The sequence below is a fragment of the Corvus moneduloides genome, chromosome 19 (assembly GCF_009650955.1).
Source record: "Corvus moneduloides isolate bCorMon1 chromosome 19, bCorMon1.pri, whole genome shotgun sequence".
Lineage (NCBI taxonomy): Eukaryota > Metazoa > Chordata > Aves > Passeriformes > Corvidae > Corvus > Corvus moneduloides.
Genome location: NC_045494.1, coordinates 9530765 through 9544277, shown reverse-complemented (window position 1 = coordinate 9544277; position 13513 = coordinate 9530765). Strand labels below are relative to the sequence as shown.

Genomic DNA, 13513 nt, shown 5'->3' with positions numbered 1-13513 from the left:
ATGCTTGAAAAACAAATTTTTGTATCAGTGTTCATCACTGAAAAACTTCATTTTGAGATTTAAAAGTTGGTTCCCTCTAACAGTAACATCTGCTAAAACACTGCAGTGTAAAAGAAACTTGTCTCTAGGTACCCATTCTGCTTTCACAGCACTTCTGACTTGTATTTAGTTTAATGCAGTGAACCCTGAGATTCGTTTTTTGTAAACTACTACCAAAGCTGGAGTACTTTCTATCAAGTGCCATGATTAGCAAAAGCATGAGTTTGGGGAAGAAAGCACAGTGGGTATTAACTTGAATAAGCTGGTTTAAATCACTGATACAGAGAATATTATCATGAGAGCTATCTCCAAAGATAAACCAACACCTTAAGCTACAAATGTTTTTATTTTAACTAAAATTTTGTTAACTAATTCCATAGTGTTATAGCTTGTCTTAGTGTACTTCTGCCAAAAATACTTAGATCATGACAATGATTTTAGAAGTTTCCTTTCATTTATTTACTTCAGTTTGTGTGAAGAGGTGATATGATGGCTCTCGTGGTGCAGCAGAAGTGAGAGAGTCCAGGGATGATGGTTGTTGCCCAGCAGATGCAGTTTGTTCTTCTGAATGTTTGACTGTTAGGCTGAACAATATTTAAACAGAATTCAAGGCCCAGAACAGCTGTGACAGCAGAGGAAGTTTCAAGTCTTCTCCATTTTTTCCTTTTATTCTTTTTTGTTTTCTTGATGATCTTGTTATATTCCTTTCCCTTTCCTTCAAAGGACATCTAGTTTTTTTCCATTCCCTCTTTTAGGCATTTGACTGTGAGTGATGTGAGAGGCAGAGTGCTGCCCACTGCCATGTCATCCATGATCCCACTGCTGTGGGAGCAGGCACTCAGGGAACATCAGGGGTGGGGTGGGATGGCCTAGTGGAATTAGCAGGGCAAGAGCCAAGGGAAAGGATGTGCAGAAATGTATCTGGGCTGAAAGCTTGGAAGTTGGAGACTTTACAGCTTGGAAATTGAGAATAAGCCCAGCCTGTCACAGAAATATCCAAAGTAATATGATGAGGCTGAGTAAAACTTGTCCAATTGTCTTTTGGTGGTGATAAAAGTGTCTGTTATTTTTTGACCAGGCTTCCCAAAGTGGTGGTTGATACTCTGAGTCTGGCAGTGTTGAAGAGACATCTGGACAGTGCCCCCAGTACCATGTTTTAACTTAGTCAGCCCTGAAGTGCTCAGGCAGTGGGACTGGATGATCATTGTAGGTCTGTTCCAGATGAAACAGTCTATTCTATTTTGCTCAGTGTGTATAAAATTGTGAGTTTTTAAATTGCAGCTGTGCTTTAAAATATTTATACTCTCTTAAAAACTTTCAGGTATGGTCTTGATGTCCAAAAGACTTGGGGTTTGGACAGGCCATTCCAGCAGAAGTGCTTCTGTTCTGGGTATGTTGGCACGTTTGATGACAATGAGTTTTATCCCAGTGATGAATGAACAGTGCTGACTCCCTGATGTGGCTTGGTGTGGCACCAGACCTGAGCACCTCCTCCCCTTCCACACCCTCTGCCTGCCTGCAGGGGATCTTGTAGGTACATCAGATGGATCAGAAGTACAAATATCCCATCCAGTTATGCACTGGATGCAGGAATTCCACTGAAGTCAGCGAAGGTAGTCTAGATTTTCACTGATGTAAGTGGAAACAGAAACATCTTCCACTGAACTCAAACCACTGTCCAGCTGCTTGGTAACATTTATTAACTTTACATTTTGCAGATACTGTACATAAACCTGGTTTATGTCTTTCCTAAGTGGCAGTTGGTATAAACACAGCGTCGTGGTACAGTATGAAACATGTGAGAAGTTCCCCTTGGAAATGAAGGGAAGAGGTTATTATAAACAACCCCATTCACATTAAAGTGCTTGAAGTGTCACACTTGCTGCAGTGCTAAAATCTTGGCACACCTGGTGCAGGGAAGCACCCAAAGTGTGTGTATGGATTATGGAAGTGTTCTTCCCTCAGTCTGCTGTCAAAGGGAGGTTTTTCTCAGCCTGGAGGGTAGTTTGTTTCTCATCCCTCGTGGCACTTGTACAGTACAAATAGCAGCAGTAACACAGAACATCATATTCTCTACATCTTCCTAGAATTAAGTTTTCTCACGTTTCAATGAAGTAGGAAAACAAATTGAAATTTTGACTGAACAGGACAACTTTTCATGTTCCATGAGCTTTAAAGAGGTGATGTCTCCTTTTCATTTGCCTTAGCAGGAAAGACTTGCCAGTCAGTATTTTTTCTGTTTAGGAATGATGTTGCTGGGTTTGGAGGTTTGAGACCAGAGAGCTGCTGCTGGAGTTCCTTCTCTGTGGCTGATTCCTCAGTGACCAGCCCTACACTGACACAGACCAGTTTCAAAGGTCCAGCGTGTGTCACTTTTCACAGAGTGTTAGCTGAATATTGCCAGAATAACAAGTCTTGAAGGTACTAGACCTCTTTAGTTTTATCATCTTTCGGCAGTATTTGAAGTTGTTTTTTGGGTTTGGTTTTTTTGGGGTTTTTTTTTTTAAGGGGAAGATGATGTTTATTATCATGAAATTGGCTGTGTGGCTAAAATGCTTCAGCCAATTTTGGGAGATCACAGCTTGCTGCTCTTTTCCTGAATTCAAATTAGAAGAGGTGACTTGATGCTAGTGGGGATGATGTAACCTTCACAACATAAATAAACAACATAACATAAATAACAGCCTTCATCTTTTATAGATGAATTAGCCTGTTTTTCAAGATCCATTTTCTCTTTAAGAAGCTGCTTTTTCCTCTTTCCAATCTCAAAACATTTTTTCTGGGGCAGAATAACACACGTGCATGAACACATTATGAACAATTGCTGTTCATAAATGTCTCAACCTGGCTAAGTATTTAAACATTTGGAGCTTCCCTGTGTACATGCTACTGATGGAATGGTTTCCTGAATCAGGATTTAAAAGATTATTTCTGAGGTTTTGCTGACTTTGGAACTTGGACTCCATTACTGCCATAGGTGGATCCTGCTGGTTCTGTGATTTGTTTTTAGGTAGGATCAGCTTGTGAAGAAAAGGGCAGAGATCCCCATTTCCAAAAAGAGGTTATAGTAAATATAAGAAATAGGAATAAGTATTGTTGAAATATTGATTTTACTTAATACAAAGCTAAGTTGGAATAAAGCCTTACAGGGAAGTCTGATTTCACTCTTTCTGATCTTTTGTTATGCTGCCACTGTACTTGAGTTCCAAAGCTGTAGTTGTTTGTCACCATGACTGGTTTGCTCAGTTGGTAACACTGAACACTCCATCCATGCCAGCAGAGTTTTGCTGTTCCCACTAGGAATGTCCAAACTGGTGTCTTCCCTTGCTATAGGAAAGATTGGATCAACCTTCACCATCAGTGATTATTAGGAAAAACCATAGACACAGCTGTGCTCTAAGTTCCTGTGCATTGCTGTAGTTTATCTTTTTTTTCTTTTTTTTTTTTTTTACAAGTAGCACACGCAAAGTTCTTGTTACTAATTCTGGAGAATTTGGGGGAAATTATCTAAGCTTTTAGCTAAATTCTGTGAAGGAATGACAGGGAAATAATTATCATTAAATATTTTTAACCACAGTAGTTCCAAGATGCTATTGTGCTTTTTTTGTGTTACACTACCTTTTCTCAGAATTTGTAGTTCAAAGACCTGAAACCTCATTTAAATCTTAATCATTTTTAGCAGGATGTGTGAGACAAACAAGGGTGTTTATGTTGAGTGACCCATGAAGCTCTCAAAGATATAAATCACAAGAGCTGCTTAGTAGATCCTTCCCAGCTGGTGCTACAACCATGTTTCACTACAGCCAAAAGTGCTGTTGTGTTTTCAAATTTTTAATTACATTAAGTACAGTTCTAGCATCTGCTTCCTCTGCTGATTTTCAGTTTCTTGGCAAATGGAAAACCAACATTTTCTTCTCTGATTCAGTTGGTTTCCTTTAGATAGTTACTAATATGGTTTTTTTTAATATTATAGCAAGACCCTTTAATGCAGATGCCCTTACTATTTATTGGTGGTAGATGCTGAGGGCCATGTAGTAAATATCTACTGTTTTTTTGGTGTAAATATTTCTGCAGGATAAGAAGGAGATATTAAAAAAGAATGTGCAAAATCGTCTTCGTATGTGTAGCACAGTTGGGTTCCTCTTAATTCTTTGAACATTTTAGCTGCACTTTGCTTATGATCAGATTCATATTGGCTGAAACAGCTTTTTAGAGATGAATTCTTAAAAGTTGAATTTGATCTTGTTAGAGAAAATAACTTCATCGGTTTGAGGATAATGATAACAGTCTGATTATAGGAATGTATGGCTGCATGAGGTGTGCACCCTTCAAAGGTGGCTACCTGGACTAGTGACTTTAGAAGCCCTCTGGAGCTCCTGTGTATTCATCAGAGATGGTGGCAGAGACCTTGCAGGGGTTCAGTTGCCCCATGGCAGAAGTTCTCCCTGGCAGAGATGGCTGCTTGCATTTTAGCTCCAACTCAGGGCGAACCTGGGCTCTAATCCTCGTTATTGTTGATTTTATGTTGTCCCAGCTGGAGTGTGGGCGCCCTGATCACTCACACCAGCCTCTGCTTGGAAGATCTGAAGCTATTAATTACCTTCTTTCTTATCCCTGAATTCTTTAAATATATTTTAACATGCTGGATAGATTGAATGACTGACTGAGCAGTAACTACTTCAAAGCAGGGACAGGGAATGCCACGTTCAGGCAGAATTTTCTGCAGGAGTGAATGTCAGGAGTGATGCACACCCAGGGCCCAGACTCAGAGGTTCAGTGTGACTTCAAGCTGCCCATGCGGAGAGAGTTTGGAGGTTCGAGTCAGTCACAAATTAAAGGAAATGTTGGTCATGTTTCTGGCTGGGAAGCAGGGGAAATCAAACAAAATCCAGTCCCACATATAAACCCATCAACAAATTACTAGGGAGGCTGAAACAGGAGAATGCAGAAAGGAGGGGAAAGCTTTGTAGTGTTCTCAGCTCTGGTTTGTCTCAGACTTTTACAGATTGATGGGCACTTTATTTTTATCTCTGCAAATGCTCAGGGTTGGTTGAGGTCTTTCCAGGTTTGTCTTCTGCACTGTTGAAAAACAAACTCTTGTGAGAGATCACTGGGTTCTGGACATGTATTGGGTCCCTTTCATTATCAGAGATGTATGTGTGTGTAAAAACTGTTGCTGAGGTACTGGGTTTTTTTTATTCTCAGTATGTCTATATTTCATTATGAGAAAGTGATTGTGGGGTAAAAGATTAGAGACTGTGTGCAGAAGGCTAAAAGCCTGAGATCTTAAATTTCCCCCCTGTAAAATCTGCTGTTACTATTTCTGCACTAGCAGTGACATTTATTTTTCTAAAATACCTTTTTATTTTCTGTCTTTTCCTTGTTCTCCCATTCACAGTTTTGAAGTGTTACAGAACTAAAACACTCTCAAGGCGCTGGAATGCATTTGGTGCTTTGATACTCCCCAAAGACTTGTGATATGATGGAAGACATGAGGGAGAGATTTAGGGTAAAGTTTGCTTTGATTTCCTAAAGAAAACATTCTGCTCTCGCAGCTGTTAATCAGATAATCAGAATCCGTTGTTTAAGATCTGATCTAAGTTTTCTCTTTTTGCCTTCTCTAAAGGGTAAAAGTCTATAGGGGAGAAAAAAAAAACCACAGAAGAAATATAATTTGTATTGGAATAAATACAGCAAGTTTGCATGAATATTTAATATTTCTCCTGTGGGTCTTTTGCATGTGCATTAGCACACAGCTGAACGTCTCAAATTCAAAAGTGATCTCCTTCCCTACAGTTTGATGCTTGTTTATAAGGTGCTTGTATTTCTTTCATTTAAGTGAAGGTCATGTGTCCCCCCCTTCCAAGCTGCATAAAACTTTTATAGCAGGAGCTTTTATTTGAAAAAGAGACGCAGTGAGCATTAGCATGAAGGATACGTTACGCTCTCGGATAATCCTGAACACTCAAAAGTATTTCATGTTTCTCTCTCCAAATACCTGCATTTTAAAATTTGCTGAAGCTGAGATTTGCCAGGAGGTTTACTCACATTTCAGCTGAACATTAATTTTGGGAGCGGGTATGTAGAGAAGTTTCTTGTGTTGCTTTTTATGGGAATTTGTTTTCCTCTTTGCTAGCACATTTTAGGGAAATTTGTTAATTGTGGGCATAGCAGAATGCACTTCAAGAGGCAGAATAGTTTTATTTTTTGGCTACACACCATGTAGGGAGATACTTCTGTTGTCTATATTGTCACCTGTTAAATACTATCTAATAAGTCACAAATATGGAAGAACAATTCAGTCTTCATCTTGTAAATTCTAAATGGCGTGTCCACAAGTCAAGTGGAAAGGTAAATTTAATGGCTTATTTTACATCAGCATTGGTCAGCGTTGTTTCTTAGCAGATTTCTTGTTTGTTCTAATCACAATTTAGGACCTGCCAATATGACTTTAAGCAGATTGTTTTCTTTCTTTTGTAGTAAAGCCTCAGCACAAACAGCAAGCCAAGAAGACAACCTCTTGGTGCAGAATGCCTTATTTCACTGGGTGGAATAAGTCTTCCATTGTAAATACTTGACTCTTCAAATACTGGAAACTCTCCAAGAATTAGAGAGACTTGTTAAGGCAAGGGTGTTGCAAAGACCACTTTTAGTAGCCTACAGACCCAAGAAAAAGAGATGTAAGACATGCTAAAATCATACAGGCTGTTTCCTTTGCATGCAGCTATTGTTTTGGCTTCAGCAGTAGCTTAATTCATCGTCATTAGTAGGGAAAAGCTCTAAAAATGACAAGAAGAATGGTGCTTGCCCGTGGGCATTCAGCTACAAAACAGAGATATTCAGAGTATGGTCAGCTCTCAATTATCCCACACAATGGGGCTGGCAGGAGCTGGCTCACAAAAAGCAAAGCCACAGCCCAATTCAATCCATAGGTGCTGGACTAGAAACCCAAAGTTAATACATTTACTTGTAGCAAGTTTGTGAACAGTTTTGCTTTCAGCAGCAAGTTTTAAGACAATCTAAAAACGTAGGTAAAGAGTAGCTGCTATAGGCAGTCTTTACCCAGCATTTCGTTTTTGGGGGGCTCTGCTGTAGCCAGAGATGTCAGGAGGAGGTGATGCCCTGCTGATACACACCCTCTTATTCATTCCACCTGGTGGTTTCACTGCAGAGACTTGGTATGAAAATTTTATTTAACACAGGGAATACTATATGTAAAAATTTGATGTTTTGGTGTAATGGTCACATAGCTATAAAGAGGACTGTTGTATTTTTCTGAAAGTGAATGGCCTGGTGAAAAGCACCAGCAGTGCAATAAACTGTGAGGAGCCAGGGAGGTTGTTACAGCAGTTCAGCCAAATTCAGCTTTTCTCCCCACTACTGTCCCCTTTTTGCATTAACAAACATCATCTCACAGCTCCTCTCACTGGCTCTGTTCTTGCAGATCCTATGTTTCCTGCAAACTGTGAAACATTCCAGCCTTCATTCAGGCTTCAAATCCAGAGGAAATCACAGGGAGCTGTAGGTCATAAATTTTCCAGGAGCAGGAATACCTTCTCAGAGGTGCTGAATGCTCTCTGCTTTCACTGGCATTAGCAGTTCTCAGACTCTTGTACTCTTTTTCATTAGTTTTGTTGCTTGTAGAGTTTGGGATTGTGAAGGTTAAATACCACTGATTTTCAGTCAGGCTGCCCCAGAATTGCTGTGGATATACCAGCTTTTCTGCACAGAGAGGCAAGGTATGGTTTATTTCTGTAATCTACTTTTTGCTGTGCCAGATTCCAGCTTCTTTCCAGAAGGATTTTCAGCTGCTCTCGAAGCTTGCAGTGATGAGGTGACACAGGCAGTTATTTGTGCAGGCCTAGGAAGGGGTGCAGCAGTTCAGTACAATATAAACTATCTGCATGGAATCCATACCACGCTGGCTGTTTAAGTCCCTAAAAGCTTAACGAAGCTTGTTGTAGTTATTTTCTTTTGAAAAATCTTATTTGCCCAATACTTTTTTGAAGTAGGAAGAGTCTTGTTTTCTCTTCCCTACGTTCTGTACCTCTCCCTCACACTAACACACACACACACACACCTGATTCTGGATGAAAACCTGGTACACTTCAGTGACAAGGTCCTGGTTAAAATTAATTAATAATTCGCTGCTGAATTAATGCACAGGTATCTTAACTCAGCATTGTTTCAAGGTCAGGATTGTTTAAAGGATGTTTTAAAGGATTCAAAGTTGTTGTTTAAAGGATGCCCTTTAGTCTGCCTCCAGCTCACAAAATCACTGTGGCCCTCCACCATGGGATTTGTTTTCTTTTCCACCCTCTAGCATGTCGATGTCTGTCCCTGGATATTAGGAAGCTTCATTTATCTCAACAGAGGAGATTGGTTCTAATCCTTGATTTGTGTGGATATAATTTTGAAAAATGCTGTAGCATAAGTAGAATTAAACATGTAGTGGATTTTGGGGAATTAGCTCATTGCTTTGGAAAGCAGTCTGGGCCCGTGATTAAATCTGTTGCTCTTGTGAACTGCCCGATTTCCCCTCTGTGTCCTGCATGGCATGATGATATCTGATGTGATGAGGTTGTTTCACCATCTGCATGTCTGCTTTTGTCACGCTGCTGTTAGACTTTGATTTGCTGCTTCAGCAAGTAGAACTTTCCTTGAGATGTTACTGTAAACACACAAAAAGCCTTTCCCTGTATTGGAACTGAAATTTTGCACCGAATGCTGACATGATCAGCAGTGAGCATCAGTGGGAACCAGAGTTCCATGTGCTGTTGACAGCTCTGAAATGCAACAATGAAAGTCACTTTATCAACTCTTTGTGTTCTTTGGATTTATTTTCAGAGAATCTGTGTAACAGTTGGCTGTAATTCGATAGCCAAACAGTGAACAAGAACAAACCAGTTTCAATTACTTGTGACTTGATCCTTGGAATAAACCCAGAGAGTGATAAAAGTTCTAAATAGTTTAGTAAATAAGATGCTGAAATAGGAGTTTGTGCCCATCATCTGAAGATGGATTCCAGTTAGGTTATGACAACACTGTTCTTCAGGAATTCTGAAGCTGAACAGATTTATACCTCAGCTACACCTCTGTAACAGGTTTTTAACAAGTTGGTTTCATGCAACCATATTCATATATTTAGATCATTTTTACAGCATACAGTGTACTGTAATTAATAACAAGTATTAATAAGCATTAATCTTTCAATCCAGCTGTGTGGGAAACGTTCACAGGTCCAACCTGCTCTCCAATATACTGAATTAATTCCTCAAGGAGGTCTGAAAACCCACTGATGTTCCAAGGTGACACAAGACATTTGTTAAGCACAGTTGGAGAATATTTCCAAGAAAACTAAACATAGCAGCTCATGGCACCATCATTCACATTCTGCTTCTGATTGATTTTCAAGTTAAGACTAGCATGTCCTCTTTGTTTCTCTCGTTCCAGTCCATGCAATCTAAAAGATTTATGGATAAAATCTAGAGTGTCAGTCTCACAAAGTGAGAAGTTGCAGTTTTTATCACAGAATAAGGCAATTTGACCATTTTTTAACACCTTGGCAAGAGTTTTTGACAAGAATAGGCAAAAAAGAAATACAGAGGAAACTTTCCCATCAGACTAAACCAAGGTGAAATATAGAATTTCCAAAGTGAAGAAGGTTGAGATTATTTTCTTTTTCTCTTGAAGATAAAATTTCAATAGCTCTGGAAGGTGGTTTTCAGAAGTTTGGCAGATGCTGCAGTGTTTCAGAACAGTTGTTAGGAGGTAGTGTTTTTCCTGGCCAGTTCTCCTCCCATCAGAGTGGGTATTCAGAGGATGCAGTTTTATGTTACAGCTGGACTGATTAACTGTGGGCAGTGACCAAAAAGGGAGGGCTTGTTTTCCTCTCCAAAGCTTGTTCCTTCCCTCTCCAGTGTGTCAGTGGTATTGCTGCTCTGACCCCACAGTGAACTGATTCAGAGAACTAAAGCTGTAGAAAACTAAAAACAAGGGAAATAATGGCTTTTTAGTGATGTAGTGCTCTGATCCATCCTGGGGTCAGGTGAGTGCCAGTGCTGTGACTGGGGTGTGTAGCCAAAGGCAGGATGAGTGGGAGAGCTCTTCAGCTAATGTAGATGTGGTGTAAATGTAGACTTCTAGCAGTTTTATCAGGTTGAAGATTATTTCTGGATTATCTCTGCTGCTGCTGAAAAGAAGGTTCTTGTTCTCTCTGCTTGGTGCCCTGTTCTCCTACATCCTCCTTTGTGGTAGCACTGCTGGTTTGTGGTTTGTTGGATCAGGAGATTCAGCTGAAGACTAAGCTAACAACATCAGCAACAACAAAAAAAGAGAACTTCAGCTTCACAGAAGTTATTGTTACATAGCAAGGGACAAGGTAGTGTGAATTTGTGACAGCAGCACAAATAAATTTCCTAAATATAGTTTTGATGTTGCACTGTAAGTATTCCTGTAGAAAAAGTTTATTTGCCAATTCACTGACTCTCAGCTGCTGTGCTGTGTAGGTTTAAGGATAAGATCCTAAAATCATGTGTGGCATCATCAGTCCCTGTTTTGCCTGTGTGATTCTCCTCTGGTATCTCTGCTGAGATGGGCAGGGAGCCATACAACACTGCTGGATTTAGGACAGACATCGGTGTATGCAGTGTGTGATGGTCTGCTATGAAATCATCATCATCTGGGTTAACATAAGTGGCTTTTGGATGGGTTTTCTCAAGTTTTTCAAATCTGTTCTGTCTGGTTTCCCTGAAGTATCTGTGTCAGTGGAGCACCCATTATCTGGGATGTTTGGGAGGGATGCTTTTTGCACGTGAGCACGGCTGCTTGCATTGAGCTCCATCTCTAAGGTGAAGTGCATTTCTGTTCTCTGATGGACCTGACAGCACTGAGGAAATGGCATTCTGGCCTCTCCAAACACATTTCACAAGTGCCAACGGGCTCAAGACTTGCTTTTGAAGTTCTTGTTTCATTCAGAAATGAGATTCAATGCAATGCCCTCTGGCCTGGCTTTTCTCCCTACTGCTGTTTTCTTTTGGGATTACTGTTTGGTCATTGTTTGGTTCAGGCCATACTCAATTGCCCCTGTAATTAACGTGGAGCTAATAACCATGTACTGAGTAATCACGTCTGCTCTGGTTTTCTGGGATTGTTTTGACTCTTTCAGCTCCCACTGACTCTTGGGGGGAGTTTTTTACATTTAGCACCTCTGAACTAGAGTATTTCAGCTCTGGGCAACCTGCTGATGTGTTAAGCCATAGCCATTAGGTGATAGGATTGTTCCGACTAAATATGACTGCCTAGAATCGAAGTGTCTGTATGAAAATGAGTCACCCTAGGATCCCTTTAGGGACAGTGAGGTTCTGTCACTGTGTTCCTGGAGTCAGCATGCCACGTGCTTCACCCTGAAGTGGATGCCTGTGTTTGGGCAGATGACCATAAGAAAAGTGGGAGTAGCTCATCTGTTGAATTTTGATTCGATTTCTAATCTGATTCATTTGGACAATTGATTTAAGTGTCTGTATGTGGGTTTAAATCCATGTTTATATGTGGAAATGGAAGCTGCCAGACATAAGAAGAGTTTGTGGAGCTCCCTCAGGCTGACATCAAGAGGAGCACCTTTAAAACGTAGGTGCTGAGATGTATGTGACAAATGTACACCCATGCTCTTAGTTTAAGAACTTCAGCTATGCAGGAATATTAATATTACCACTGTAGCATGCTATGAAATTGTCAGCTTGCAGGATCAACATTGTCACTGGTGTTTGACTGACAGTAATTGTGAGGTTGGTTTCTTCTGCCTTCAGAACCCGGGGTGTGCTCCATAGTTTTTGTGTCACTGTTGGAAGCAGGCACAAGCTTCTGCCTTCACTTTGCACACTGTGTTTGACAAGTTTGGTCTCTTCTTTGCCTGGATACTTCATCTTGTGCTAAAAGAAAGAACCAGTTTACCTTCTGTAATTCACATTCTGGCTTATTTCACTGTTGTATTTACAAGAAGTTTGTTTAAAGCTTCAAAGACCCATTTGTATGGTTCTTGGCTGTCACAGGTGAAGAGGATGAAATTAATAGTTACTCCCTTTTCTCTCCTTAAAGCTCTTCCTTTCCAACAACCTTTAATCACAGGTACCCCTGGGTAGCAAATCCATAGTACTCAGGTAATGTTTAAAACAAACTGCATTTTACTTGTCCAAGCTTGATTAGGGTTTAAGTGTCTTTGGCAGAAATAAAAGATCAGCGAAAGTTCCTGCTTAATATATGTATAAGGAATATAAAATGGAAAAAAAATCAATGCTCAACAATTGTAGGGTTCAGTTTAAGAATTTCCCACGATTCTTCTCGATTCATTCACTCCAATATCAACATCACCATTATTGATAAAGTGCCAACTCCAGTATGATACTCTAAATCTGGAGAAGTGTTTTAAGAACTCTGCACATGTTGCAGCTTGGGATAGAAGAGAAGGTCATGGAATATGAAGCAGGAACCAGACTCACCTTTTGGGCTGTGGCACCTGGGAGTTTCTGGCACAGTGTGCTTTCAACACTGAGCACATGCCACATTTTCTCAGTGCCCTTGCTTTCCTCAGTGCTTGAAATTGCTGAAGGCTGTGCATAGGCATAATTTCAGGTCAACGTGTAAGGTCTGCTTTGTTCCTCACCAGCTGCTGGGTTGGATATTCTGTTAGCTGACTGGCTTTTTTTACCTCTTTCTTAGGTGTTTACCTCCCATGGGCCTACTGTGGTCATGCCAACCTGGTTCTGTTCTCGAGAATGGTTTTTTCACGTGGGAAGATTTGATGAGGGTGGAAAGGTGAGTGGTGCAGATGATGTGTAGTCCAGGAAGCATCCCTTTGTTTAGCCCTGCACCTGTTATTAAGGAACACTAGGGGAAGGGGTCCCTGAAATAGATGCAGCAGATCAGAAAACTAAAAACAAGTGAGCCCATAGTTTTGTTATGAACTATCCCTGCAAGGTGAAGTAGGTTGCTGAAAGAGATTGGGAGGGAAGTAAGGTGCAGGATGGCAGAGAGATAAAAGTATATTCACTAAGGGGGGAGATTTATATCCCTGAGATGAAGAAAGAAGAGCCGTAACTACCACTAAAACTCATTTATCCTCTTGTCTCGTGTTCTCTTGTCAATCTTAGTTTTTGTCTCTGGAAGATTTTAAGTAGCTTCTCCTCAAGGATCAGGACTGAGAGGTTACAGATTAAATACCTGTGATCTCAGAAGTGTTCCTTCCCTGACAGTTAGGTGTTCTTTGTCTCTATGAATTTCCTGTATGAGTTCAATTTGATTGCTGTAAGCTCATCAGCATGTTTATGGAATAAAATCCATGCATGTGTGTTAGTAGTATTTATTGTGGTAGTTGAAATATGTTGACAAATAGATCTAATTTAGACACATTTGGATCCATTTTGTGTGGTTTGGTTCTCAGGGGTTTTGCTTCCAGTGGTTTTGGTGAGATTTTAGG

The 13513-nt window shown here is 40.3% G+C and overlaps 1 protein-coding gene across 10 annotated transcripts in view; it reads left to right on the top strand.

Annotated features, from left to right (window-relative positions):
* Positions 1–13513, top strand: part of B3GNTL1 (UDP-GlcNAc:betaGal beta-1,3-N-acetylglucosaminyltransferase like 1) — a 109428-nt gene that overhangs the window by 61869 nt on the left and 34046 nt on the right. For 9 of the 10 annotated variants that reach the window (XM_032128570.1, XM_032128574.1, XM_032128573.1 and 6 more), the window contains one exon: positions 12757–12852. In XM_032128570.1, coding sequence (XP_031984461.1) covers positions 12757–12852 — 96 coding nt within the window. Of the gene's footprint in view, positions 1–10001; positions 10088–12756; positions 12853–13513 lie in introns of those variants that run through there. The other variant, XM_032128577.1, reaches the window with a different exon arrangement.